Below are 27,058 nucleotides of genomic sequence, written 5' to 3' on the forward strand. Positions count from 1 at the left end.
ACCCTTAAAGGGAATGTTGACTTGTTGCAATTTAATAAAATGATAGTATTTGATAGTGTCAAAGAAGCTAGTTAGAACTGTATTTTATATGCCAGATAGTGTTATGTGCAGAAAGTGTTGAAAATTATAGTATGTCTAATGTTGCACTTTTGAATAAAGAGAATCTTAGGTAGTATACCTGTAAGGGTAGTCACTGTTTGTAAGAAAAGTTCTGCACTTTGAAGAAAATAAAGATAACGTTTGTTTTTCATTTAGAAGTCTTAAAGATAGTATACCCTTAGAGGGTAATTACATTTCATAGTCAGTTGTAATAGGTATGCATACCATGTAAATATGTTCTTGTAAGGTTCAAGCATCAATTCCTCCCATAAAGGGAAGCTCCAGTTTACATAAATTTGTTTTACATGTTTACAGCATTTAAAAAATTTGTATGCCTTTTTGCTAATATGTATTGTTGTTCTTCTTTTCCCAGTCCCGGAGAACTGGATTTAATGGGGGGGAGTGTGGCGCACCAGGGTCCTGGTCGACAAAGTAACATTGCTTTCCTCACGGGGAGAGTGATGTTACGCTTGGAAGCGATGAAGGATATCTTTTATCGGGTAATCACCATACACACAACATGTTCACACTCCAGGTTACAAGGGGGAGCTTTAGATCCTATTTCTAGGTGACTCCCTGCAAATGCAGATATATTGTGGTTTGGAGCGAAGTTAGGGAGATTCTGTCAGAGGACAGAGGAGGAAGCAGTCAGACATAGAGTGTCGGAAGGACTGAAGGAGCCATGTAGCCAGAATCGCTACAGCTCCTAAAGAAAGAAAATTAAGAAGGAAAGGACAGCTTGTGGAAAGTGTGCAGGAGAGCAGAGCACAGGAGAGTGATATCAGGGGAGATCAGCTGCGAACAAGCTGCCTCTTTCTGAAGCGCAGATAACCGGTAGCCGGATACCGAGGTTGTAAGGGACTCTATGTATTACAGCAGAGACCGTCAGGACAGCTGAACTGCAAGTTACCTGTCCACCACACACACCTGAAGACACAGTAACACATTGAGCCCGGGGCGTGATAGAGTCCCTGTAAAAAGGCTAGAGTTACCTGTCATACAGGTATTGTCCTATCCTATATGGGGGACAGAGAGAAGAACTGTGAGAACCTTATCTGAAGCCATATGCAGTAAGGGACTACAACACCACCGCACTTTGAGGAAGGCTTTTAACTCCACCTGGTAAAGGAGACTCTGGATTGCCTGCCCTGTGATCTGGTACCCTGGACTGTGGTTGCCTGAAGTCTTAAGTAAACCAAGTAAAGAGACTGCAAACCTGTGTCCTCATTCTTTACTGCACCATTCACCATCTTTCATCTACACACCGGGAGTCCTGGGGATATACTTCACCTATGGGAAGTTATACCATCTAGCTGCCATAACATCACCCCAGGGGACCCCTTAAAGCAGCGTTGGTCCCCACTGACCGAATACCACAGGTGGCGTCACGAACAAACTCTATTCACCAAATCCCTTTTAAAAGAGATGTAATCAGTCATTATACAGGAGGAGGAGGTGAGCTTTGACATCACCTTCTTTGCATGGTGGATTCTGTGTTATCTACTGTATATAGAGATGTAATCAGTCATTGTACAGGAGGAGGTGAGCTGTGACATCGCCTATTGTGAATGGTGGATCCTGTGTTATCTACTGTATATAGAGGTGTTATCAGTCATTGTACAGGAGGAGGAGGAGAGTTTTGACATCACATTCTTTGAATGGTGGATTCTGTGTTATCTACTGTATATAGAGGTGTAATCACTCATTGTACAGAAGGAGGAGGTGAGCTGTGACATCACCTATTGTGAATGGTGGATTCTGTGTTATCTACTGTATATAGAGGTTTAATCACTCATTGTACAGGAGGAGGAGGTGAGCTGTGACATCACCTATTGTGAATGGTAGATCCTGTGTTATCCACTGTATATAGGGGTGTTATCAGACATTGTAATCTTGTCTGTGATAATGAGATAGCTGTTCAGTGATTTTGCTTACAGATGTTTAGTGCCCTGACCACCCTCATAACATAGTTAACACATTGGAATAAAATTATGAAAGCTTAATAAAACAAATCTTTTCTTCTTTTCTATAGCAACCAATCAGAGGGACGATTTTATTTTACTAGCTCTGTTTAATTAGGAAACGCTGAGCTCCGATTGGCTGCTTTGCTCAGCACAGGCAGATTTACATTTAGACAGCTTCCATAAATCTCCCATATTGTTTTTATCTTCTCCAGCCATCAAATATTATATAATCTTTTTATCCACATGAAAAAATAAAATAAAACAGCAGCAGCTGCCAGAAAAATAAAGCTATAGCAGATATTTCCATTTTAAAGGCATCATATGGGCAGATTTAGGCGTATAGAGAGTACGCTCCGCTGAATTACGCCTGCTCGCGATACAAAGTGGTTTTGTGGTAACTTAATGCATTTATCTTGCTCCATGGCATTGATGCATAGTTCAGAAAGCAATTACTCCTGTCTTCAAATCATTTGTTTAGAAAGAAAAAAAAATCCCCATATAACTCAAAAAACAAATGATATAAAAAGGCAGCGCGGGCAATGATGCTGGCTGCAGTGGTGTCTATTAAAGTCAAAACCCACGACGCGCGCTGTGTTTTTTGGCTGGATTTTCACCCACTGAACTGTAAAAAGCGGGATAGAGAAAGCCTATATTTAATGTGACACATTTACCTAACCATTGAGTAAAGGGAACGACTGTTTCACATCATTTTCCCTGCCATGGGTTATAGAACAGCATATTCTTTTATTCTACAAGTCAGCATTTCTCCCACTAAGCCCAAAGAAACATCTTTGGCTTATAACGACGAGGTCAGTATTTTATTCTTCCTTTATTAAAACCACAGTCTGATGTAGATATGAGAAAGATTACTATAATATACTAGATGGTGGCCCGATTCTAACACATCGGGTATTCTAGAATATGCATGTCCACATAGTATATTGCAGAGCCACGTAGTATATTGCCCAGCCATGTAGTATATTGCCCAGCCACGTAGTATATTGCCCAGCCACATAGTGTATATCCCAGCCACGTAGTATATTGCCCAGTCACGTAGTATATTGCCCAGCCACGTAGTATATTGCCCAGCGACGTAGTATATTGCCCAGCCACGTAGTATATTGCCCAGCCACGTAGTATATTGCCCAGTCACGTAGTATATTGCCCAGTCACGTAGTATATTGCCCAGTCACGTACTATATTGCCCAGCCACATAGTATATTGCCCAGTCACGTAGTATATTGCCCAGTCACGTACTATATTGCCCAGCCACATAGTATATTGCCCAATAATGTAGTATATTGCCCAGCCTGCGTAGTACATTGCCCAGCCCGCGTAGTATATTGCCCAGCCCATGTAGTATATTGCCCAGCGCGCGTAGTATATTGCCCAGCCCGCGTAGTATATTGCCCAGCCTGCGTAGTACATTGCCCAGCCCGCGTAGTATATTGCCCAGCCTGCGTAGTACATTGCCCAGCCCGCGTAGTATATTGCCCAGCCCATGTAGTATATTGCCCAGCGCGCGTAGTATATTGCCCAGCCCGCGTAGTATATTGCCCAGCCTGCGTAGTACATTGCCCAGCCCGCGTAGTATATTGCCCAGCCCGCGTAGTATATTGCCCAGCCTGCGTAGTATATTGCCCAGCCCCCGCGTAGTATATTGCACAGCTCACGTAGTATATAGCAATGTGGGCATCATATCCCTGTTAAAAAAAAAAATTAAAATAAAAAATAGTTATATACTCACCTTCCGTTGGCCCTGGATCCAGGAAGCGTTTACCGACGCTCCTCGCGCGCTCCGGTCTCAAGAGTGCATTGCGGTCTCGCGAGATGATGACGTAGCGGTCTCGCGAGATCGCAATGCATGGACCGGTCACCGGAGCATCGCGAGGAGCGGGAAAGGCGCCGGAAGGTGAGTATATGATGATTTTTTTTAATTTTTTTATTATTTTTAACATTAGATCTTTTTACTATTGATGCTGCATAGGCAGCATCAATAGTAAAAAAGTTGGTCACACAGGGTTAATAGCAGCGTTAATGGAGTGCGTTACACCGCGGCATAACGTGGTCCATTAGCGCTGCCATTAACCCTGTGTGAGCGCTGACTGGAGGGGAGTACGGAGCGGGCACTGACTGCGGGGAGGAAGGAGCGGCCATGTTGCCGCCGGACTGCACCAGTCGCTGACTGGTCGTGGCAATGGTCGTGGGCGTTTTGCCACGACCAATCAGCGACTTGGATTACCATGACAGACAGAGGCCGCGACCACTGAATATCCGTGACAGAAAGACAGACAGACAGACGGATGTGACCCTTAGACAATTATATAGTAGATACAGTCATGGCCAAAAGTGTTGGCACCCTTGAAGTTCCAGAAAATTAAGTATTTCTCCCAAAAATTTAACCCCTTCACCCCCGGAGCTTTTTCCGCTTTTTCATTTTCGTTTTTTGCTCCCCTCCTTCACAGAGCCATAACTTTTTTATTTTTCCGTCAATATGGCCATGTGAGGGCTTATTTTTTGCGGGGCGAGATGTACTTTTGAACGATACGATTGATTTTACCATGCCATGTAACAGAAAACGGGAAAAAAATTCCAAGTGTGATGAAATTGCAAAAAAAGTGCAATCTCACACTTGTTTTTTGTTTGGCTTTTTTGCTAGGTTCACTAAATGCTAAAACTAACCTGCCATTATGATTCTCCAGGTCATTATGAGTTCATAGACACCAAACATGTCTAGGTTATTTTTTATCTAAGTGGTGAAGAAAATTTCCAAATTTTGCTAAAAAAAAAAAAAAAAATTGCGCGATTTTCCGATACCCGTAGCGTCTCCAATTTTCGTGATCTGGGGTCAGGTGAGGGCTTATTTTTTGCGTGCCGAGCTGGCGTTTTTAATGATACCATTTTGGTGTAGATACGTTCTTTTGATCGCCCGTTATTGCATTTTAATGCAATGTTGCGGCGACCAAAAAAACGTAATTTTGGCGTTTTGATTTTTTTTCTCGCTACGTCATTTAGCGGTCAGGTTAATCCTTTGTTTTTATTGATAGATCGGGCGATTCTGAACGCGGCGATACCAAATATGTGTATGTTTGATTTTTTTTTAATTGTTTTATTTTGATTGGGGCGAAAGGGGGGTGATTTGAACTTTTATATATTTTTAATTTTTTTTATATTTTTTATCACTTTTTTTTTTTAATTTTAGCATGCTTCAATAGCCTCCATGGGAGGCTAGAAGCATGCATAACTTGATCGGCTCTGCTACATAGAGGTGAAGTACAGATCACCTCTATGTAGCAGAAATGCAGGGTTGCTTTGAACGCCGACCACAGGGTGGCGCTCAAAGCAATCGGCCATCAACAACCATAGAGTTCTCAAGGAGACCTCTGGTTGTTATGGCGATGCACTGCTGACCCCCGATCATGTGACGGGGGTCAGCAGTGCGAGCAGTTCCGGCCGCGCGGCCGGGAGCGCTAGTTAAATGCCGCTGTCAGCGCTTGACGGCGGCATTTAACTAGTTAATGAGCACGGGCGGATCGCGATTCCGCTCGCGCTCATTGCGCGCACATGTCAGCTGTACAAAACAGCTGACATGTCGCGGCTTTGAGGTGGGCTCACCGCCGGAGCCCACCTCAAAGCAGGGGATCTGCCAGCTGACGTACTATTCCGTCAGCTGGCAGAAAGGGGTTAATCTGGTTCATTTTTGGGGTTTTATGTGAAACTATGTCTAATTTGCTTTTTTTTTCTCAGTTTTTTTGTGTTGTTCCAATACACACAAAGGAAATGTGTATAACAAAACATGTGTAACTGCAGTAATTTCTGGGAGAAATACTTCACTTTCTGGAACTATTATATCAAGGGTGCTGACACTTTTGGCCATGACTATTTATTATTTTTTTTGTTCTATTTTTTTATTTACAGTTTTTGTTTGCTTTCATCTTCATTTTAATCAATGTTGCATGATAATTGATTTGACAACTACGGACTGCTCAAATCAATGGAGACTGTCTCTACAAAATCCACTGACAGTGGGCAGGGACATATCATATTGACAGTAAAAATGGTAACACCCAGTTGTCATTTTAATCATATTTTTTCAACAAAAGTAGTAGAGGAATGGCACAAAACACCGTTCTACATTTTTTTCCCAGAATTTGTATTTTATGGGAAATTTGTGAGTTTACTGAAATGCATCAGGACAGTTTACATATCACACCTCTTGAGCATATTTAACTTCATAATATACTAGATAGACAAGAGGAATGGTCCCCATGTCTTAGTCACTGAATTCAGGTTTTTCTTTAATTGCTATTGACCCTGGTGCATAACATCAGGCCCCTCATCTCTGGTGTACAACATCTGGACCCTATCCCTCGCAGTATAATATCCGGCCCCTCCCCACCCCATGTATAACATCCTGCGCCTCGCCGGCCCATGTATAAAATCCGGCCCCTTACTGCCCCATGTATAACATCCAGCCCTCTCATCCCCGGTGTATAACATTTGACCCCTTAAAATGTGTATATCATCCAGCCCCTCGCCCCCTCAGTGTATAACACCAGCCCTTTTTCCCCTGGTGTATAACATCCAGCCCCATTGTCCCTGGTGTATAAGGCTACGTTCACATTTGCGTTGTGCGCCGCTGCGTCAGCGACGCAACGCACAACGCAAATAAAAACGCACCAAAACGCACGCAAAAACGCTGCGTTTTGCGACGCATGCGTCGTTTTTTGCCGAAATTTGGACGCAAGAAAAATGCAACTTGTTGCGTTTTCTGCGCCCGACGCTTGCGGCAAAAAAAACGCATGCGTCGCACAACGCAGCACAACGCATGTCCATGCGTCCCCCATGTTAAATATAGGGGCGCATGATGCATGTGTCGCCGCAGCGTTTCCCGACGCTGCGTCGGGAAACGCTAATGTGAACGTAGCCTAACATCAGCCCCCTTTCCCCTGGTGTATAACATCCAGACCCATTGTCCCTGGTGTATAACATCCGGTCCCATTGCCCCTTGGTGTATAACATCCGGCCCCTCGCCCTCAGTGTATAACATCAGCCCCCTTTCCCCTGGTGTATAACATCCAGACCCATTGTCCCTGGTGTTTAACATCCGGCCCCATTGCCTCCGATGTAATACATCAGTCCCCATTGCCCCTGGTGAATAACATCCGGCCCAATTGCCACTTGGTATATAAAATCTGGCCCCATTGCCCTCGGTGTATAACATCAGTGCCTTTGCCCCTAGTTTTGCCCCTAGTTTATAACATCTGGCCCCATTTCCCCTGGTGAACAACATCCAGCCCGTTGCCCTAGGAGTATAACACCTGAACAGTCTCTTATGGTATATAACATTCGGCCCCTCACCCCCGTGCGTGTAAAATCCAGCCCCCCACTATGATGCTGACCTGCTTTTATTAACGTGACAGAACGTCCGGTGGGAAAGATCTCACTGACCCTAGCGTGGTCCTGTAATAGGAGCCACCAGAGTAACAAGTTAATTCCTTAAATTTCTTCCCTTCTAAATCTTCCCCCATCACCTGGAGTGATATTAATGGAAAATGGAAGGAACTGCAGCAACTCCGCCACGAAGTCAAGACTATGAAATGTTACAGAGCGGGGGGCTGACTGCTGAGGAGCAAAGGGCAGAAAGGTCACTAATGCCCTGCTGACTCCATAACTGCAGAGTCCAGAGAACCTCTGGTATTAACATCAGCACAAACACTGCACCTTCACGGGAAGCTTCATGGCCGAGCAGCTGCGTGCAGCCTTACACCACCAAGCACAATGCTGAGCGATGGATGGTACGGTGTAAAGCTGCCGCCACTGGACTCTGGAGAAAACATTCTGTCTGCAGTGACGGATCACACTTGTCTATGTAGCGTCTGAAGGACAAGTCTGGGCTGGGTGAATGCCAGAAAGTTACACGCCTGACTGCAGTGTGCCTGCTGTACACTTTTTTTTTTAACTTTTTTTTTCTTCATTTACATTTTTCTAATTCAGTTTTAGTAGATCAAAAACAAGACTGTTCTCATTACGTTTGAAGAAGAGAAAAAATCCTTATCCAAACTTAAGATCTGTTATCCCAGTTCAGTGTATTTCATCGAATTCTTCTTTTTTCCTTCTGAGTTTACAGCAATACTCCAATGATTTACAATGTCTGGCAAGTCTATATCTGGACATCACCGTATGTGAAAGCTGAGATAAACACAAGACGATGCTGTTATTATGCAGTGTATCATCGGGGAATGCCTGCAGGAAAATTGCCTTTAGTAATGACTGTGTCTGACAGACGAGCCGGATATACTGACGGCGAAATCCAAAATGTCTCCAACTTTTATCCAAAAGATCTTATCAATGTATTTCTTCTATATAAAAAAAAAGTTTTTGTCAATGCGCTTTAGTGTATTTTCAAGTTTATATGTTAAAAGGAATCAATTGATATTAATGGAAAATGGAAGGAACTGCAGCAACTCAGCCACGAAGTCAAGACTATGAAATGTTACAGAGCGGGGGGCTGACTGCTGAGGAGCAAAGGGCAGAAAGGTCACTAATGCCCTGGGAAGGTGCACTGAACTGTTTGGCCACACCAAGGGTGCACCAAGAACCTGTGGTTGGTTTGAACAGTCATTTTGTGCTGACAGACTCCCTTTACACTCAATTTCAGTACTGTTTGTTTATATAAAGTTTGAACATTTCATCTGGCATCAACTCTGGAATCAGTAACTATTTTCTACTTTTTGGGGGTTGTAAGAGGAAATTACACCATCACCAGCCATTGTGAATGGTGAGGCTGACAGGTCACAACCAGAAGAGAGGTGACAAAATCAGAAGTTGGAAGAATCATCATTAAAGGGACTCTGTCACCTGAATTTGGCGGGACTGGTTTTGGGTCATATGGGCGGAGTTTTCGGGTGTTTGATTCACCCTTTCCTTACCCGCTGGCTGCATGCTGGCTGCAATATTGGATTGAAGTTCATTCTCTGTCCTCCATAGTACACGCCTGCACAAAGCAATCTTGCCTTGTGCAGGCGTGTACTATGGAGGACAGAGAATGAACTTCAATCCAATATTGCAGCCAGCATGCAGCCAGCGGGTAAGGAAAGGGTGAATCAAACACCCAAAAACCCCGCCCATATGACCCAAAACTGGTCCCGCCAAATTCAGGTGACAGGTTCCCTTTAAACTGTCTGAGGTCACAAACTGTACAAGAGCTGAAGCACAAAAGTGAACCAGAGATGGGAGAAACTAGAGAGACATCCATACTGCCGGACTGGGCCGTACTACAAGTCCTATCCACACTAGTCTCTGTCACTAAACAGAGCCTGAGCCTCCCAGAGCTTCCAGTCTCGACATCTCTTCCATCACTGACGGTGCCTGGTGACAGAAGCAGACATCGCAGAGATGTGACAAGGTGACCTACCCCTTCACCTACAGTCAATTTTTAGGTAACACCGACATTGCCCCCTGATGATACTGAGGTAACGACTTCCACTGCCCCTAGTGGACAATTGTATATTACATATTCTTACTTTTCATATACAAATGAATGACACGTTTATTTGTGGATGTTTTTGTCTTTGTTTCTGTATGTATATTAATCTAGGTAGGAGAGTTTGAGTATATATATATATATATATATATATATTGTATGTATATTTCCAGGTTTATTGGGTGACCCTGTTAGGTTTGTGGTATGGGGCTCTGTGATTATCTACACTCAAAAAATCTCATATATTAGAATTACATGATATATTTGCTCCTATAAATAGGGAGACTTGTCGGAATAAGGTAATATACTAAAATGGGCATCAAACACTTAAAAATAACTAGAAAGCCTGTAATTTCTGCTAGTTTCGAGTGATATGTACTTAATACAAGTCAATCCCATAAAACCTTGGACAGATGGCTGCTTAGCCTTTCAGGCAGATGGTTAATACAGAGATTGGAAGGTATTCAGCATATACTATGTAGAGCTGTGGAACAGGCAGCGGCATACGTCTATGCTGACGAGCAGACGCTGCGTTTTATTATTTCTCGCCGTATGTGGAAGTTTTATATCATTTTAGAAAAACAATTAAGAAATGTCTAATTTTCTTACATCAAGAAAACCCAATCCATAAAATGAAATCCCCTGCAGTATTTCAGGACGATGCTCAGATTTCTTTAGTTATGTATGTAGTGATGAGGAAGCAAAAAATTTAGCCATATTTTTGTTTTTCTTTTTTTTTGCTTACATTTTTCTTTTTCTTTTTTATACATATTACTACTCTTGGCTTTGTGCATATACAGAAGCGAACACGGGCACTCGGGTTTGTAGATAGCTGTAAAATTGAAATATTCTCCCCCTTAAACAATGATCTATTGGATTTCATCATACATTATTAGAGATAGGCGAATATAGGCGAATATATTCCAGTAGAATTGATTTATGCTCAAATAAAAAAAAAAAAAAGATTAATTAGATTCAATAAATCTTGTAATCCATTCATTTTGTAATATTTTGTCATTCGCTACAGCGTGGATTCAGCAAAGTGGCGGATGCCATTTTTCTAACAAATAATTATCCATAATAACGTTAAAAAAAAGAAATTAAACTCAGTTCGCCCCTCACCGATCTGATCCTCGACACATCTTCCTATCACCGCTTTTGAGCGCTGAGATCCCACAATAATGTGGAAAAGGTCATGACTTGCGCTATGACCTTGCGGGTGCGTGTCTAGAATTCAGGGATTTGGCGCTTGCGGCGGAGATTTAACCCCTTTACCCCCAAGGGTGGTTTGCACGTTAATGACCAGGCCAATTTTTACAATTCTGACCACTGTCCCTTTATGAGGTTATAACTCCGAAACGCTTCAACGGATCCTGGTGATTCTGACATTGTTTTCTCGTGACATATTGTACTTCATGATAGTGGTAAAATTTCTTTGATAGTACCTGCGTTTATTTGTGAAAAAAACGGAAATTTGGCGAAAATTTTGAAAATTTCGCAATTTTCAAACTTTGAATATTTATGCAATTAAATCACAGAGATATGTCACACAAAATACTTAATAAGTAACATTTCCCACATGTCTCCTTTACATCAGCATAATTTTGGAACCAATTTTTTTTTTTGTTAGGGAGTTATAAGGGTTAAAAGTTGACCAGCAATTTCTCATTTTTACAACACCATTTTTTTTTAGGGACCACGTCTCATTTGAAGTCATTTTGAGGGGTCTATATGATAGAAAATGCCCAAGTGTGACACCATTCTAAAAACTGCACCCCTCAAGGTGCTCAAAACCACATTCAAGAAGTTTATTAACCCTTCAGGTGTTTAATAGGAATTTTTGGAATGTTTAAATAAAAATAAACATTTAACTTTTTTACACAAAAAATTTACTTCAGCTCCAATTTGTTTTATTTTACCAAGGGTAACAGGAGAAATTGGACCCAAAAAGTTGTTGTCCAATTTGTCCTGAGTACGCTGATACCCCATATGTGGCAGTAAACCACTGTTTGGGCGCATGGGAGAGCTCGGAAGGGAAGGAGCGCTATTTGACTTTTCAATGCAAAATTGACAGGAATTGAGATGGGACGCCATGTTGCGTTTGGAGAGCCACTGATGTGCCTAAACATTGAAACCCCCCACAAGTGACACCATTTTGGAAAGTAGACCCCCTAAGGAACTTATCTGGATGTGTGGTGAGCACTTTGACCCACCAAGTGCTTCACAGAAGTTTATAATGCAGAACCGTAAAAATAAAAAATCATATTTTTTCACAAAAATTATATTTTTGCCCCCAATTTTTTATTTTTCCAAGGGTAAGAGAAGAATTTGGACCTCAAAAGTTGTTGTCCAATTTGTCCTGAGTACGCTTATACCCCATATGTGGCAGTAAACCACTGTTTGGGCGCATGGGAGAGCTCGGAAGGGAAGGAGCGCAGTTTGACTTTTCAATGCAAAATTGACAGAAATTGAGATGGGACGCCATGTTGCGTTTGGAGAGCCACTGATGTGCCTAAACATTGAAACCCCCCACAAGTGACACCATTTTGGAAAGTAGACCCCCTAAGGAACTTATCTAGAGGTGTGGTGAGCACTTTGACCCACCAAGTGCTTCACAGAAGTTTATAATGCAGAACCGTAAAAATAAAAAATCATATTTTTTCACAAAAATTATATTTTTGCCCCCAATTTTTTATTTTTCCAAGGGTAAGAGAAGAAATTGGACCTCAAAAGTTGTTGTCCAATTTGTCCCGAGTACGCTGATACCCCATATGTGGCAGTAAACCACTGTTTGGGCGCATGGGAGAGCTCGGAAGGGAAGGAGCGCCGTTTGACTTTTCAATGCAAAATTGACAGGAATTGAGATGGGACGCCATGTTGCGTTTGGAGAGCCACTGATGTGCCTAAACATTGAAACCCCCCACAAGTGACACCATTTTGGAAAGTAGACCCCCTAAGGAACTTATCTGGATGTGTGGTGAGCACTTTGACCCACCAAGGGCTTCACAGAAGTTTATAATGCAGAGCCATAAAAATAAAACAAAATTTTTTTCCCACAAAAATTATTTTTTAGCCCCCAGTTTTGTATTTTCCCTAGGGTAACAGGAGAAATTGGACCCCAAAAGTTGTTGTCCAATTTGTCCTGAGTACGCTGATACCCCATATGTGGGGGGGAACCACCGTTTGGGCGCATGGGAGGGTTCGGAAGGGAAGGAGCGCCATTTGGAATGCAGACTTAGATGGAATGGTCTGCAGGCGTCACATTGCGTTTGCAGAGCCCCTAATGTACCTAAACAGTAGAAACCCCCCACAAGTGACACCATTTTGGAAAGTAGACCCCCTAAGGAACTCATCTTGATGTGTTGTGAGAGCTTTGAACCCCCAAGTATTTCACTACAGTTTATAACGCAGAGCCATGCAAATAAAAAATATTTTTTTTTCCACAAAAATTATATTTTAGCCCCCAGTTTTGTATTTTTCCAAGGTTAGCAGGAGAAATTGGACCCTAAATGTTGTTGTCCAATTTGTCCTGAGTACGCTGATACCCGATATGTGGGGGGGAACCACCGTTTGGGCGCATGGGAGGGCTCGGAAGGGAAGGAGCATCATTTGGAATGCAGACTTAGATGGATTGGTCTGCAGGCGTCACATTGCGTTTGCAGAGCCCCTAATGTACCTAAACAGTAGAAACCCCCCACAAGTGACCCCATATTGGAAACTAGACCCCTCAATGAACTTATCTAGATGTGTTGTGAGAACTTTGAACCCCCAAGTGTTTCACTACAGTTTATAACGCAGAGCCGTGAAAATAAAAAATCTTTTTGTTTTCCCACAAAAATTATTTTTTAGCCCCCAGTTTTGTATTTTCCCAAGGGTAACAGGAGAAATTGGTCCACAAAAGTTGTTGTCCAATTTGTCCTGAGTACGCTGATACCCCATATGTTGGGGTAAACCCCTGTTTGGGCACACAGGAGAGCTCGGAAGGGAAGGAGCACTGTTTTACTTTTTCAACGCAGAATTGGCTGGAATTGAGATCGGACGCCATGTCGTGTTTGGAGAGCCCCTGATGTGCTGAAACAGTGGAAACCCCCCAATTATAACTGAAACCCTAATCTAAACACACCCCTAACCCTAATTCCAACGGTAACCCTAACCACACCTCTAACCCTGACACACCCCTAACCCTAATCCCAACCCTATTCCCAACTGTAAATGTAATCTAAACCCTAACCCTAACTTTAGCCCCAACCCTAACTGTAGCCCCAACCCTAACCCTAGCCCTAACCCTAGCCCTAACCCTAACCCTAGCCCTAACCCTAACCCTAGCCCTAACCCTAACCCTAGCCCTAACCCTAACCCTAGCCCTAGCTCTAGCCCTAACCCTAGCCCTAACCCTAGCCCTAACCCTAGCCCTAACCCTAGCCCTAGCCCTAACCCTAGCCCTAACCCTAGCCCTAATGGGAAAATGGAAATAAATACATTTTTTTTTATTTTTCCCTAACTAAGGGGGTGATGAAGGGGGGTTTGATTTACTTTTATAGCGAGTTTTTTAGCGGATTTTTATGATTGGCAGCCGTCACACACTGAAAGACCCTTTTTATTGCAAAAAATATTTTTTGCAATACCACATTTTGAGAGCTATAATTTTTCCATATTTTGGTCCACAGAGTCACGTGAGGTCTTGTTTTTTGCGGGACGAGTTGACGTTTTTATTGAAAACATTTTTGGGCACGTGACATTTTTTTATCGCTTTTTATTCCGATTTTTGTGAGGAAGAATGACCAAAAGCCAGCTATTCATGAATTTCTATTGGGGGAGGCGTTTATACCGTTCCGCGTTTGGTAAAATTGATAAAGCAGTTTTATTCTTCGGGTCAGTACGATTACAGCGATACCTCATTTATATCATTTTTTTATGGTTTGGTGCTTTTATACGATAAAAACTATTTTACAGAAAAAATAATTATTTTTGCATCGCTTTATTCTCAGGACTATAACTTTTTTATTTTTTTGCTGATGATGCTGTATGGCAGCTCTTTTTTTGCGGGACAATATGACGCTTTCAGCGGTACCATGGTTATTTATATCTGTCCTTTTGATCGCGTGTTATTCCACTTTTTGTTCGGCGGTATGATAATAAAGCGTTTTTTGCCTCGTTTTTTTTTTTTTTTTCCTTACGGTGTTTACTGAAGGGGTTAACTAGTGGGACAGTTTTATAGGTCGGGTCGTTACGGACGCGGCGATACTAAATATGTGTACTTTTATTGTTTTTTTTTTTTTATTTAGATGAAGAAATGTATTTATGGGAATAATATTTTTTTTTTTTTTTCATTATTTTGGAATTTTTTTTTTTATTTTTTTTACACATTTGGAAAATTTTTTTTTTACTTTTTTACTTTGTCCCAGGGGGGGACATCACAGATCAGTGATCTGACAGTTTGCACAGCACTCTGTCAGATCACTGATCTGATAGGAGTGCAGGCTGCTTCACAGTGCCTGCTCTGAGCAGGCTCTGTGAAGCCACCTCCCTCCCTGCAGGACCCGGATCCGCGGCCATCTTGGATCCGGGGCTCGAGCAGGGAGGGAGGTGAGGAGACCCTCGCAGCAACGCGATCACATCGCGTTGCTGCGGGGGGCTCAGGGAAGCCCGCAGGGAGCCCCCTCCCTGCGCGGTGCTTCCCTGCACCACCGGCACATCGCGATCATCTTTGATCGCGGTGTGCCAGGGGTTAATGTGCCGGGGGCGGTCCGTGACCGCTCCTGGCACATAGTGCCGGATGTCAGCTGCGATAAGCAGCTGACACCCGGCCGCGATCGGCCGCGCTCCCCCCGTGAGCGCGGCCGATCGGCTATGACGTACTATCCCGTCCAGGGTCAGATAAGCCCAGGGCACCTCGACGGGATAGTACGTCTAAGGTCACAGAGGGGTTAAAGATGTGACGAGGACCGGACAAGTAATTATTGTGAGGAGTAGAGGGCCAGACAGGTGAGTGTAAGGTTTTGTTTTATTGTTTTTGACGTCTTATCCTTATTATTATTCTCTGTAGTCTGTATAATAAAGGACATTAGAATCTGTCAAATTGCATACAGACACAACACAGAGATGGACTTTCAGTCCAGAGCAAGCTAACTGTTGGAGAATGGCAGAAGCAATTTATGTTACGTAGTTCTAGCGCCTATAGTGCTGGCAGAATTCAGATGGAGAGAAACTACCTATGAAAAAAAAAACAAATGGCAAGTTAAAGAGCATGTTGATTCGACGTATTAGACATATACAGTATAGGCACCAAAATAAGTTTTAACTTGTTAGGATGAGGACAACAGGATGATGCTTTTTTATTTTACAAGTTTGGTGTGAAAGGTTATGTGCACTTTAAATTTCAGCTACCGAATCTAAGCTTCTATAAATGCAGCAGAGTGGAGTGCATCATTTAGTACAATTTGCAAAGTATTAGATGCAATGGTTTTCCGCGCTTACGAGCTCCATCAGAAGTATAGCTTTCTGCACACAGCCGAATGTCTGCACTGCGTCTCCACATACTGTCAGCTGCCTTTAATGTCACTCCTGCTATACTTAGCCTGGATATTTTATTTAACAGCTCTCCTTCCCCGGGCTCTTCTGAAAATGGAAGTTCGAGGCTTTCCGATAGTATATATTTTCCAAAAAGAAATCTGTTGTGACCCCATGGGGCCCTTTCTATTTGACTGAAGGGCTGAGAAGTGATGAGTGTGACACGATCAGCATTTTCGGCGGGGTGCCTGGGACACATTTCCCATAATAGACAGTGCTGTCAGCAGCAGTATGCCTTACAAGCTATGCGGCTTCCTCCAGGGTAGGAGCGATAAGGGACAATAATACATTTTTGTATCTAGGACTATACAGGTAATGCTGCATTATATCTAAGCACCATGATGCACCCTTACTATAGACTTATAGTCCCCAAAATGTTTCTCCTGAGTCATTGTAAAAACACAACCCTTTGCAAATGGTCTTGCTGTCCTGCAAACCTACTTGGGACCATAGAGGCTCTAGTTACAATATATTTTTAATCAAGACTTTTTTTCAAACCACCAGATTTCACAATATAAGCTGCATAAATTATTAAATATATCTGTTAGATATGAAAATGCTGGTGTACTTACTTTGAAAATCCGCATCAGAATTGCTGTATAATCCTTTCTATTAACCATGAGCATTTTAGGAGTCTGGCTAAAGAGTATAAGTGCTCACAAGTCAAAGTTTTAGTCTTCTCTTAACCAGCCTGACTGACAGCTGCAGCTTGTACTGAGTATTGTGAGATCTCAGCAGTGAGGAGGGACACTGAGCAGCTATCAATCAGGCTAGAGGGTGGAGATTCATCAGCTGCAGGGAGGAGGAGCACTGAGAAGCTATCAAACAAGCTAGATGGGAAAAGATTAAACATCTGCAGGGAGGAGGAGCATTGAGAAGCTATCAATCAGGCTAGCTGGGCAAAGATTAAGCAGCTGCAGGGAGGAGGAGCACTGAGAAACTATCATTCAGGCTAGCTGGGCATAGATTCAGTAGCTGCAAGAAGGGGGAGGGTTTCGCGAAACCCGACTTTGTCAAAAGTCGGGTCGGGTGAAATCGGTCGATTATTGCAAAAAGTCGGGGGCCGACTGAAACACGAAACCCAATGCAAGTCCATGGGGAATCAAAGTCGGCAGTGAGGGGAGGACAGGAAAACACCTACAGTGCCCATTTTAATGCCAAAAACATCAATTCTTATTACTTAAGCTTGTCAATCTTAATTTACTTTATAATAATAGTAAGGCATTGAAAACTGTGGGTCATTTGGCTAAAGTTGTGGGGGGGTAGGGCTGGCTCAAGATTTTTGTGGGCCCAGGAAACGCGGAATACGTCACGGCGGTGGAGCAGGGAGAGATATTTCAACTTTGCAAGTGCTGTGATCCTGAGCAAGCGGGGGGGGGGCCACTCGTTGGCACTGGCACAGGGCCCCTCATAGTATGGCGGTGTGTTTGACGGCGGGTGGCGCTTCCCACTGGCAGAGACACTTTTGCGTACTATGAGGAGCCCTGTGCAGGGACGTCGCCAACAAGTATGCCCCACCTGATGAAGGAACCTGCACTTTCATCTGCACCTTCCTCTTTGTCCCCGTGTAAGGTGGTATAATATGCGGGAAGGGGAACCTGACTTTCAGCAGGGTCAGATTCTGGCTGTGTAGAGTGCAAGGGGAATGTAGAGGTCTGGGTCAATGTACCAGCAGACTCATCTAGCAGTGGCTGGGCAATGGGCAGGGTGAGGAGGAAACACAGATATAGGCTAAAATAGGCTAAATGCAGTTCAAAATTGGTAACAAGACTAAACAGGCGGCATTGCTATATTCAGTGGAGGAAAACTGTAATGAGTGGCAGACACAGTTAGTAGGCCCAAATACTAAAGTCGGCTAAATGCAGTTCAAAATTGTTAACAGGACTAAACAGGCGGCATTGCTTTGTTCAGTGGAGGAAAACTGTAATGAGTGGCTGACACAGTTAGTAGGCCCAAATAATAAAGTGGGCTAAATGTCTGCCAAAAAATTGTTCATAAATAAACAGGCGACATTGCTTTGCTCAGTGTCGGAAAATTGTAATGAGTAGCAGACTAAGTTAGTAGGCCCAAATAATAAAGTGGGCTAAATGTCTGCCAAAAAATTGTTCATAAATAAACAGGTGGCATAGCTAGGTACTGGGGTGGGCTCCTCTGCTGAGTAGCAGACAGTGGTAATAGGTGCAAAGTATTAACTGGTCTAAATGGAGGCCAGGGCCCCTGTATATTTTTACTATCATCTATCATTTCAACAAATTTGTATTGGCAGTGCCATTGAAGGATTTAACAGCACAGACTACACAGTGGTGGAGCAGGGAGAGGTAAGTTTTGCAAGTGGTAGAGCACTGTTCGAGCTGGGGGGAACACTCTCTCGTGGGCAGCGGTACTGGCACAGGGCCCCTCATATTACGACGGTGTGTCTGACGCTGGTTGTGCACCACAACCGTCAGAGACACTTCATTGTACTATGAGGGACCCTGTGCCAGTGTCATCGCCCAAGAGTGGGCACACCCACCTGTCCAGGCAAACGGCACTCGCACGGGTGCTTGCGCCAGGTAGTGACCATGGCCCACGGGCTCTTCCACCAGACTTCCTCATTTTTTAGAAAATCTAACCAAAATAACAACCGTTATATGGTACTGTAAAACAAGGTAGACGGTGTATATAAACTTGTTGAGAATTTAAATCTCCCTTTTTTTTGAAGAGACTGAACCAAAACTCAGGCCCAGCGTATATAACAACACAATCTAAGTGGCACAAAGTAGCTGGCTGATATACGACAATCTAACAGGACTGAAGTATATCCACTTTGTGAGAATTTGAATCTCACTTTTTTGGGGGGAGACTGAACCAAAACTCAGGCCCAGTGTATATAACAACGCAATCTAAGTGGCAGAAAGTGGCTGGCTGACATATGACAAACTAACAGGACTGAAGTATATCCACTTTGTGAGAATTTGAATCTCACTTTTTTGGGGGAGACTGAACCAAAACTCAGGCCCAGTGTATAAAACAACACCATGTAAGTGGCAGAAAGTGGCTGGAAGATATATTAAAAAATACAAGGACTGTAGCACAATTTCAATCTCCCTACAATGATCTCAGGAAAAGTATGGCAGCAATAAAAAGGACTGCTGCACACAAACGTATAGACAAATATACAAGATAACTGTGCAGAAAGGAGCAACAGGATTTTTGCTTTTAAAAAAGCAGTTGGTTTGCACAGCAGCGTGTAAACAGCAATGCAGCTATCAGGGAGCCTTATAAGGCAGCCTAATAAGCTACAGAACTGATGCACAATAATATAAACTCCACTGTCCCTGCAAACAAATGGTGGTGTTGGACAGTGGAAATCGCTACAGCACAAGCAGTTTGGGGGTTAATCTTCCCTCCCTAACTATATCCCTTCTTCTGATGAAGCTGCAGCAACCTCTCCCTATGCTAAGATCGGCAGAAGTAAGATGGCGGTCGGCGTGCACGTCACTTTATAGCCCCAGTGACGCCGCAGAAAGCAAGCCAATCACTGTCATGCCCTTCTCTAAGATGGTGGGGACCGAGACCTATGTCATCACGCTGCCCACACTCTGCGTCCTCCTTCATTGGCTGAAAAATGGCGCTGAAAGCGTCATATGAAACGCGACTTTTGCGCACAGATCGGCGACCTCATGGCCGATCCCACAGGGTCGGGTTTCATGAAACCCGACTTTGTCGAAAGTCGTCGATTTTTTAATTTTTTTCGATCCGTTTCGCTCAACCCTATTAAGCAGTAACAGGGAGGAAGGGCACTGAGAAACTATCAGTCAGGCTAGCTGGGCAAAGATTCAGTAGCTGCAGGGAGGAGGAGCACTGACAAACTATCAATCAGGCTACCTGGGCAAAGATTCAGTAGCTGCAAGGAGGAGGGATAATTAAGGAGCTATCAATCAGGTTAGACTGGTGGAGATTCAGCATCAGTAGGGAGGATGCACACTGAGGAAGGAAGAATGGACATTGAGGAGCTATCAATAAAGTTAGGTGTTCAGGGATTCAGCAGCAGCAGGAAGGAGGGACACTGAGCAGCTATTAATCAGCTATGTGGGTTGAGACTCAGCACCAGCAGGAAGGAGGGACACTGAGCAGCTATTAATCAGGCTATGTGGGTTGAGACTCAGCAGCAGCAGGGAGGAGGGACACTGAGGAGCTGTCAATTGTGCTATGTGGGTTGAGATTCAGTATCAAGGAGAAGGGAGATTCAGCGTCAGCAAGGAGGAGGGACACCGTGGAGCTGTAAGTAAGGTTTTCCGGCAAACATTGAGTTTAAACTTGAAAAAAAAGTTTATACAACCAACCATTCTGACATAAATTATATCAAAGTAAGTACATCAGTTTCATCAGGTCTAGGAGATCTTTTTAATAACTTATGTAATTTGGATTATGAAATCTGGTGACAGATCTGCACTAAAGTTCCACTATCATTACATCTATCCCATGCAATAATTACACAGTTTAAAGTGATTGATGTAATACTTTTTTTAAATCTGATACTGAGCTCAATGAACCTGTAATCAACCAGTCTTGAAAATGCTCCCTCTAGTGGCAGCTTCTTTATATAGAAATTTCCTCCAGACCAGAACAGAGCTGTTTCCCTGCTGCAATATTTGAGTATACTCACTGCCATATTATTGAGCTTTCGTTACTCAACAGAAAATCATTGTATTGTGTTCCAGCTTCGGTAACACACTGTTTGGACAATACATTCTCTGTCTCATCTGCTTCAATCAAGGCAATCAAGATCCATTACACGTAATAATAAATCATTTCAAAGTACACGCAAAATGCAAGTCATTAAAACCATGCTGGAAAAATTACTCAGAGGATTTTCTCCGGCTTCTTATATCAATAAAACATTAGCAGTAGGTTTTATCTGATTAAATCATTTATCATCATAACTGGATGGACCGGGGGTTTAGCGCATTAGTGGAAGAATTCATTGCTAAGTAAATTAAGAGGAATAGAAGCTCTAACGATATGGTAAATAAATGTAAGTTACGGCGTGGAAAGTGCTCTGGGATTGGTCAGATTCTGCTAGAAGGGAAGTTTGTACATACGGCATAAAATATTACCAGAAGTGTTGAGTAATGATGAGCGAATATACTCGGTACTCGAGTCCTCCGAGTATTTTTTAGTGCTCGGAGATTTAGTTTTCCGCGCCGCAGCTGAATGATTTACATCTGTTAGCCAGCATAAGTACATGTGGGGGTTGCCTGGTTGCTCGGGAATCCCCACATGTAATCAAGCTGGCTAGTAGCTGTAAATGATCCAGCTGCAGGAAGAAAAACTAAATCTCCGAGTACTTACAAATACTCGGAGGACACCCGAGCGTGCTCGGGAAATCTCGAGTACCGAGTATATTCGCTCATCACTAGTGCTGAGCAGATCAATTCACAGGACTTGGGTCCATCGCCTAGGTCAGAAGTTTCGGGCAGCTCTATGGGAGGCTGGCAAATCTCATCTTTTCTGAGCTCTCCGACGCGACCCTCTTGTCCAACGATCAGAGACTACTGACTTGGTTATACCATACCCATGAGTTTCGCAAATTGATCCACCCAACTCAAATTACCTGTCTATATAATTAAAAAAACTAATAAAAAGGTCAAAAAAGGTCATTGAGTAAAGCTAAACTGAGCATAAAAACAGCTGATGACCCACGGCCCAAACGGCTCAAGGTCCCTTATGGACCTAATGGCCTCAACCAAAGATAAGTCAACCAATATGGACGATCATCGGCTGTACCGGTGAAAGGAGTAATTGTTCATTTCATTTGATGGTAAACTGGTGAATATTCAATATCGTTAAAAAGACGGAGTGGGGATGTTGGATTTTTTTTGAGGAGCGTTGGCTGCGTCATCGGCCGAAAAAACCCAACACGGCTCAAGGCAGCCCTCGATGGGTTTTCCCTCACCGAATCATTCATCCAGTCAAGTTAATCAATATTCTTCTCATGTATGGTGGTCTTTGGTGAGTTAAAACAATTTTATGTGTAAAGGGGTTGTGTCTGGGCTGCAGTTTATTATTAGAAAACAAACCATGTTTTACTCACCCTCCACAGGTCTGAGTCTCTGCCGTCGTTCCTGGTGTTTGGTATTGGCTGTGATGCTGACGTCATATTGACAGTGTTACAGCCAAATACTGAGCTCAGTGATTGGCTGCAGCGTTGTCAATTTGACGTCATCCTAACAGCAAAATGAAACACTGGGAGCAGCGATAGAAACTCAGTGCTGTAGATGGCAATGGTGAGTCAAGTACATTACGTTTGTTTGTCTTATTATTATTAACTGCACCTGTAGACCAAGGTGTCATGAAAGGGGGCAACCCCTTTAAGTTAAGATTCTGGGAAAAAAATTGCACTCAAATTTATAAATTCAAACCAATGGATCATAGCTATAGTCAATAGCAAGGGAATGATCACCTTTATGGCCCGGTCGTTATCCAAGCAAAAGAGGATAGCACACCAACAAATCTTTGTGCCTCCTAACCATGGAATGAAACCAAGACCAACATTACAGCAAGGACATGTCACTCTCCACAAGAAGAAACCTTACCCCTTAGACCCCAGTCCAGAGCCTCTCACCTAGCCAAATCAGTTCTCATGCTTCGCACTGACGAGGGCCAACAGCCCAAAACACAGTGTCTGTGAATTGAGATACTGATTTGGCTTTTATCCTAAGTCATATTGCACGACTCATTAAAGGGTTGATTGTGACTTGTAGGATCGCTACTTCCAATAGGTGGCGCTATAGAGTTCAAGTCCTCTTTTTCTCTGAAGAGGCAATTTGCATAGCAAGGACATGGTAAGTAACATTTATAGACTATCTTTGGTTCTAATATACAGGGGCTCTCATGTCGGATAAACAGATTCAACACAAAAATGTATGCATAGTCAAACATGAATTTGTACCTTGCTGTATTTGTTAATGCATTGCGAAATAATACTGAGTTTACTTTAGATTCTGAAACAGTGGCCACTTGAAACATCTATATAAAAATGCAAACTGCAAAACATTATCATATAGTGTAATCATTTCTTGGCAGTTTAAAAACACTGACAAAGATTTACTTGCAAAGTAATAGAAAACAAAATACTTACAGCCAACCATCATCATTGCGACAGAAAATATCTTCTCTCCATCAGTTGTTGGAGCAATATTTCCAAATCCAATAGTTGTAAGGCTTGTCATGGTAAAGTAGAGCGATGATATGTACAATGAGTACTTACTGGGTCCACCCTCCCACTGTCCTGTACCGGAGGTATTGTATCGATACGGACTGCCAATACTTATTCCCAGTTGGTAAAGCCAGCTGTCATTCTTGGTTGTGTTGTTGGCTTCATTGATAACTTCATAGTCTCCAATACTATACCAAATACAGGCCAGCCAATGGGCAACAAGTCCAAATACGCAGACCAAGAGAACCAGCACCGCGGCACCATATTCCAAATAGTGATCCAATTTCCTGGCTACACGGCCCAATCTCAGGAGTCGCACCACTTTAAGAGAGCTGAAGAGGCTGCTGATGCCCTGGGAAAGACAAAACAGTATTAAATCGGTTGCATTAAAATTACATGGGCATGCTAACGCATAATATAAAGTCTTCATTGCCCTGCATCAATGACACAAACCACAAAGACTACTGTGGTGGCAGAAAAACAACCAGCACTTATTTCACTATAATAACTTCGGTCTATCATAAAATACCAAACGTTCTACAGTACTACACAACACGCTTATACCACCAAACTATATGAACCTCTGTGTTACCATAAGTACCCAAGAGTTAAAGGCGACAACAAGCTCACGGAAAGAGACTTAGAGGGCATGCACTGCTTGCCATGACCTACCAGTCTTCACCCAGCTAACCAGTCTCCTACTTTCCACTGATGAGAGGCAAGAACCCTGGAGCAGATGTCTATAAGTGGAAATTACGATTTGGAATGTTATCATTAAGATATAAAGGTTTTTTTCAGGAATTTTTGGAAACTCCCCAAAAACCAAGACGAGTTCAAAATGATAATGTTTGATTGGAAAGTTTTTTCATCAAAAACTGTTGAAAAACCCCCACTATGGACTTACCCTAAGGCCTCATTCACACGTCCGATTTTCTTTTCACGTACTAAAAAAACAGTCCGATTCTTTTTACCAGACTCAGATCAGAGTGTGGTATGAGCATCATCCAATTTTCTCATACGTGGCGAAGTTAAAAAAAAAAAATTCTTCACTTCCTCCAGTTTGACATTCTATAAAAATCGGACAACACTCGGATGTCATTCAAATTCAGTCCGAATTTTTCACAGACCCATTGACCAAAATTGAATATGTCTCTAGGATTTTTCAAGGATTTCTCGGTCTATGAAAATTCACAAACATGGGAATGGCCTCATAGATTAATTGATTGAAAATAAATTTGTGGCACTCCTGGTGAGTGAATAAGGAGCCCAAGTAGGGTTCCAAATCGTAATCCATAAGTAGCAGAAAAACTTGGAACTCAGATTTGAGTAAAAATGAAATAATTTATTGGCAATCCATATAGTATAACATTTTGGGTCTTTTCAGACCTTCATCACAACGGATTGGCCCAATAGAGTAACACAAGTACAAGTGCTATCCGTGAAAACCATGGATAGCACTCATACGTGAAAATCGTACGTCTGAGAGGACAAAGTCATTTGGCTACTAGGCTAATTTGACATTTCAGTATTGACTTATAGTATTGCTACTTCCAATAGCTGACACTAAAGGCCACCTTCCATCGTCTATGAAGATGCTGTTGAATGTGTACCAAGTGATTAAACATTTGTTTCACAATTACTATATGTGGATTCAAGTCTAATTTTTCTGAAAAACTGAAGCCAACTGGAAAGATCCAACAGACAACAACTTACGAGGCTGTTATGCTGACCAAAAAAATTAAATGCATGTCACAAAGGGCTAGCACGTCATCTGGATTCCCTTCTAGTTGCATTGAATGACCATTGGCTGATGGAGGGGAAGCCCCATGTGACTGCTCATTCGTAGTGCCCCATTACAATTTAATTGTAGAAAATTAACAGAAGATAAATGTTCAACAAGCCGAGAGGTCCGTTGCCATAAGTCCAAAAGTAAATGGTAGCAAAATTTTATGAATTTGGCACCAAAACTCCAACTAATACTGCAAGATGAAAAATTAAGGGGACTGGGTAAAAAGAAAATTGTATCCAGTAACCAGATCTTCTATTAGACATCACTATGTATTGTAAAAATAAAATTATGCGGTGTTCATCACCAATTGAAAATCACAATTGAACTGGTGATGGCCAACATGTATTTTTATTTTTCCAATAGATCCAGTTGCTTGTTACATTTTTCTTTTTACCATTTTTTAAGCTACTTTTCATTTTTGTCTCAAGGTATTAGTTGTGTGGTTTGTGGTGCCAAATTAATCAAAATGGTAGACGTGATTCATAAATTTGGCATGGTGTCAATAATAAGCTTTCTTTCTGACTTTCAACACCAAAAGTTTGACGTACTCAAAAAATACGCCAGAATGGAGGGGACTTTCGTGGATTGGCACCACGTTTTTAAACTTTTTAAGACGCCACAAATGATGAGTCAGGTAAAGAGACCTGGAATTGCTAGATTCAGCCCATAAAGAGGAAAAAACAAACAAAAACAGATGAGCACACATAAAATAGACTACAAAAAAGAAATAGAGTAATGAAAGAAATGGGTGCAATAGAAAAACAAAATTAGAGAAAAAAAGGCACAAAGGAAATTATGAAATGGGGCCAAAGTCTACTCTTTGTACTGGCTTTCATCAGGTCTCCTGGAAGACAGTCCTAAACAGATAAGGAATTATGAAAAAAGTGGCGCCCATACAAGGATATTCCATTGTAGACAGGGCCGGCATAAGCACCTGGGTAAGTGACCTAAGCAGGCGGGAGCCCACTCACCGTCAGGGACACTGGCATACTATGGGGGCCCATTACTTGGTCAGGGCCCCAGCAATTACGATACTTACCTCTCCACATTCCTCCACTGCAGCGTCTTCCACGTCTTCTGAGTGTGATGTTCAGATCAAGGGGTGCTATGATGTCATGTCTGCAGGGCCGGCGTCAGCACCCGGCGCACCCGGGCAAATGCCGGGGCCCTGGCAAGACGGGGGGGCCCATTTGGTAGTACACGTCAGCAGCCAGCGCGCGTCACTCACTGTATCCATCCACTGTCCACACGTCGCCCGGCGGCGCCTTGGCTGCAGGGGGCACAGTCAGCTGTGTCTGAGGCCATTTCGCTGGCGCCTGGCGCTGCGCAGCTGCAATAGCAGCAATATTCACCTCTGCCGGCCGTCACCATGGATACAGAAGACACTTCCGGGTCGCGACGCTGGGTCATCTCCTCTCCTGTTAGTACATCCGGTCGGCGGGCAAGGAGTGGACAGAGAGAGCCGTTCGGAGTTGGACCGCGCCGCTGAAGCCTTCCCTCTTCCCATTCCAGGCAGTCCAGTCAGAATCTATGCGTCCACCATCCAGATGATCCAGGCCAGCACAGGAGAGGACAGATCCGGACCTGCAGCGGCGCGCCAAGCAGGAGGAGAAGACGAGCAGCAGCTGCAGCCTGCAGTGAGGTGAGGACGGTGCACCCTCTCCTCTCCTGCTGTGTCCACAACGAGGGGGCCGGCGAAGCAGTGAGTCAGCACTGATGACTACTAGTCTACTACACATAGCACTGATTATTACCCTGCACTGATTATTACTAGACATGGCACTGATTATCACCCCGCACTGATAGTCTGCACTGATGACTACTACACGTGGCGCTGATTGTTACCCTGCACTGATTGTTACCCTGCACTGATTGTTACCCTGCACTGATTGTTATCCTGCACTAATTGTTACCCTGCACTGATTGTTACCCTGGACTGATTGTTACCC

General features: G+C 43.1%; 1 protein-coding gene across 1 annotated transcript in view; it reads right to left on the reverse strand.

Annotated features, from left to right (window-relative positions):
* The window catches only part of KCNH5 (potassium voltage-gated channel subfamily H member 5), a 649,354-nt gene that overhangs the window by 395,282 nt on the left and 227,014 nt on the right, over positions 1-27,058 (reverse strand). Inside the window, exon 7 of the mRNA XM_069733797.1 lies at positions 23,243-23,672. Within this exon, the coding sequence (XP_069589898.1) occupies positions 23,243-23,672 (430 nt within the window). The remainder of the gene's footprint in view (positions 1-23,242; positions 23,673-27,058) is intronic.

This window comes from Ranitomeya imitator, chromosome 1 (genome assembly GCF_032444005.1).
Source record: "Ranitomeya imitator isolate aRanImi1 chromosome 1, aRanImi1.pri, whole genome shotgun sequence".
Lineage (NCBI taxonomy): Eukaryota > Metazoa > Chordata > Amphibia > Anura > Dendrobatidae > Ranitomeya > Ranitomeya imitator.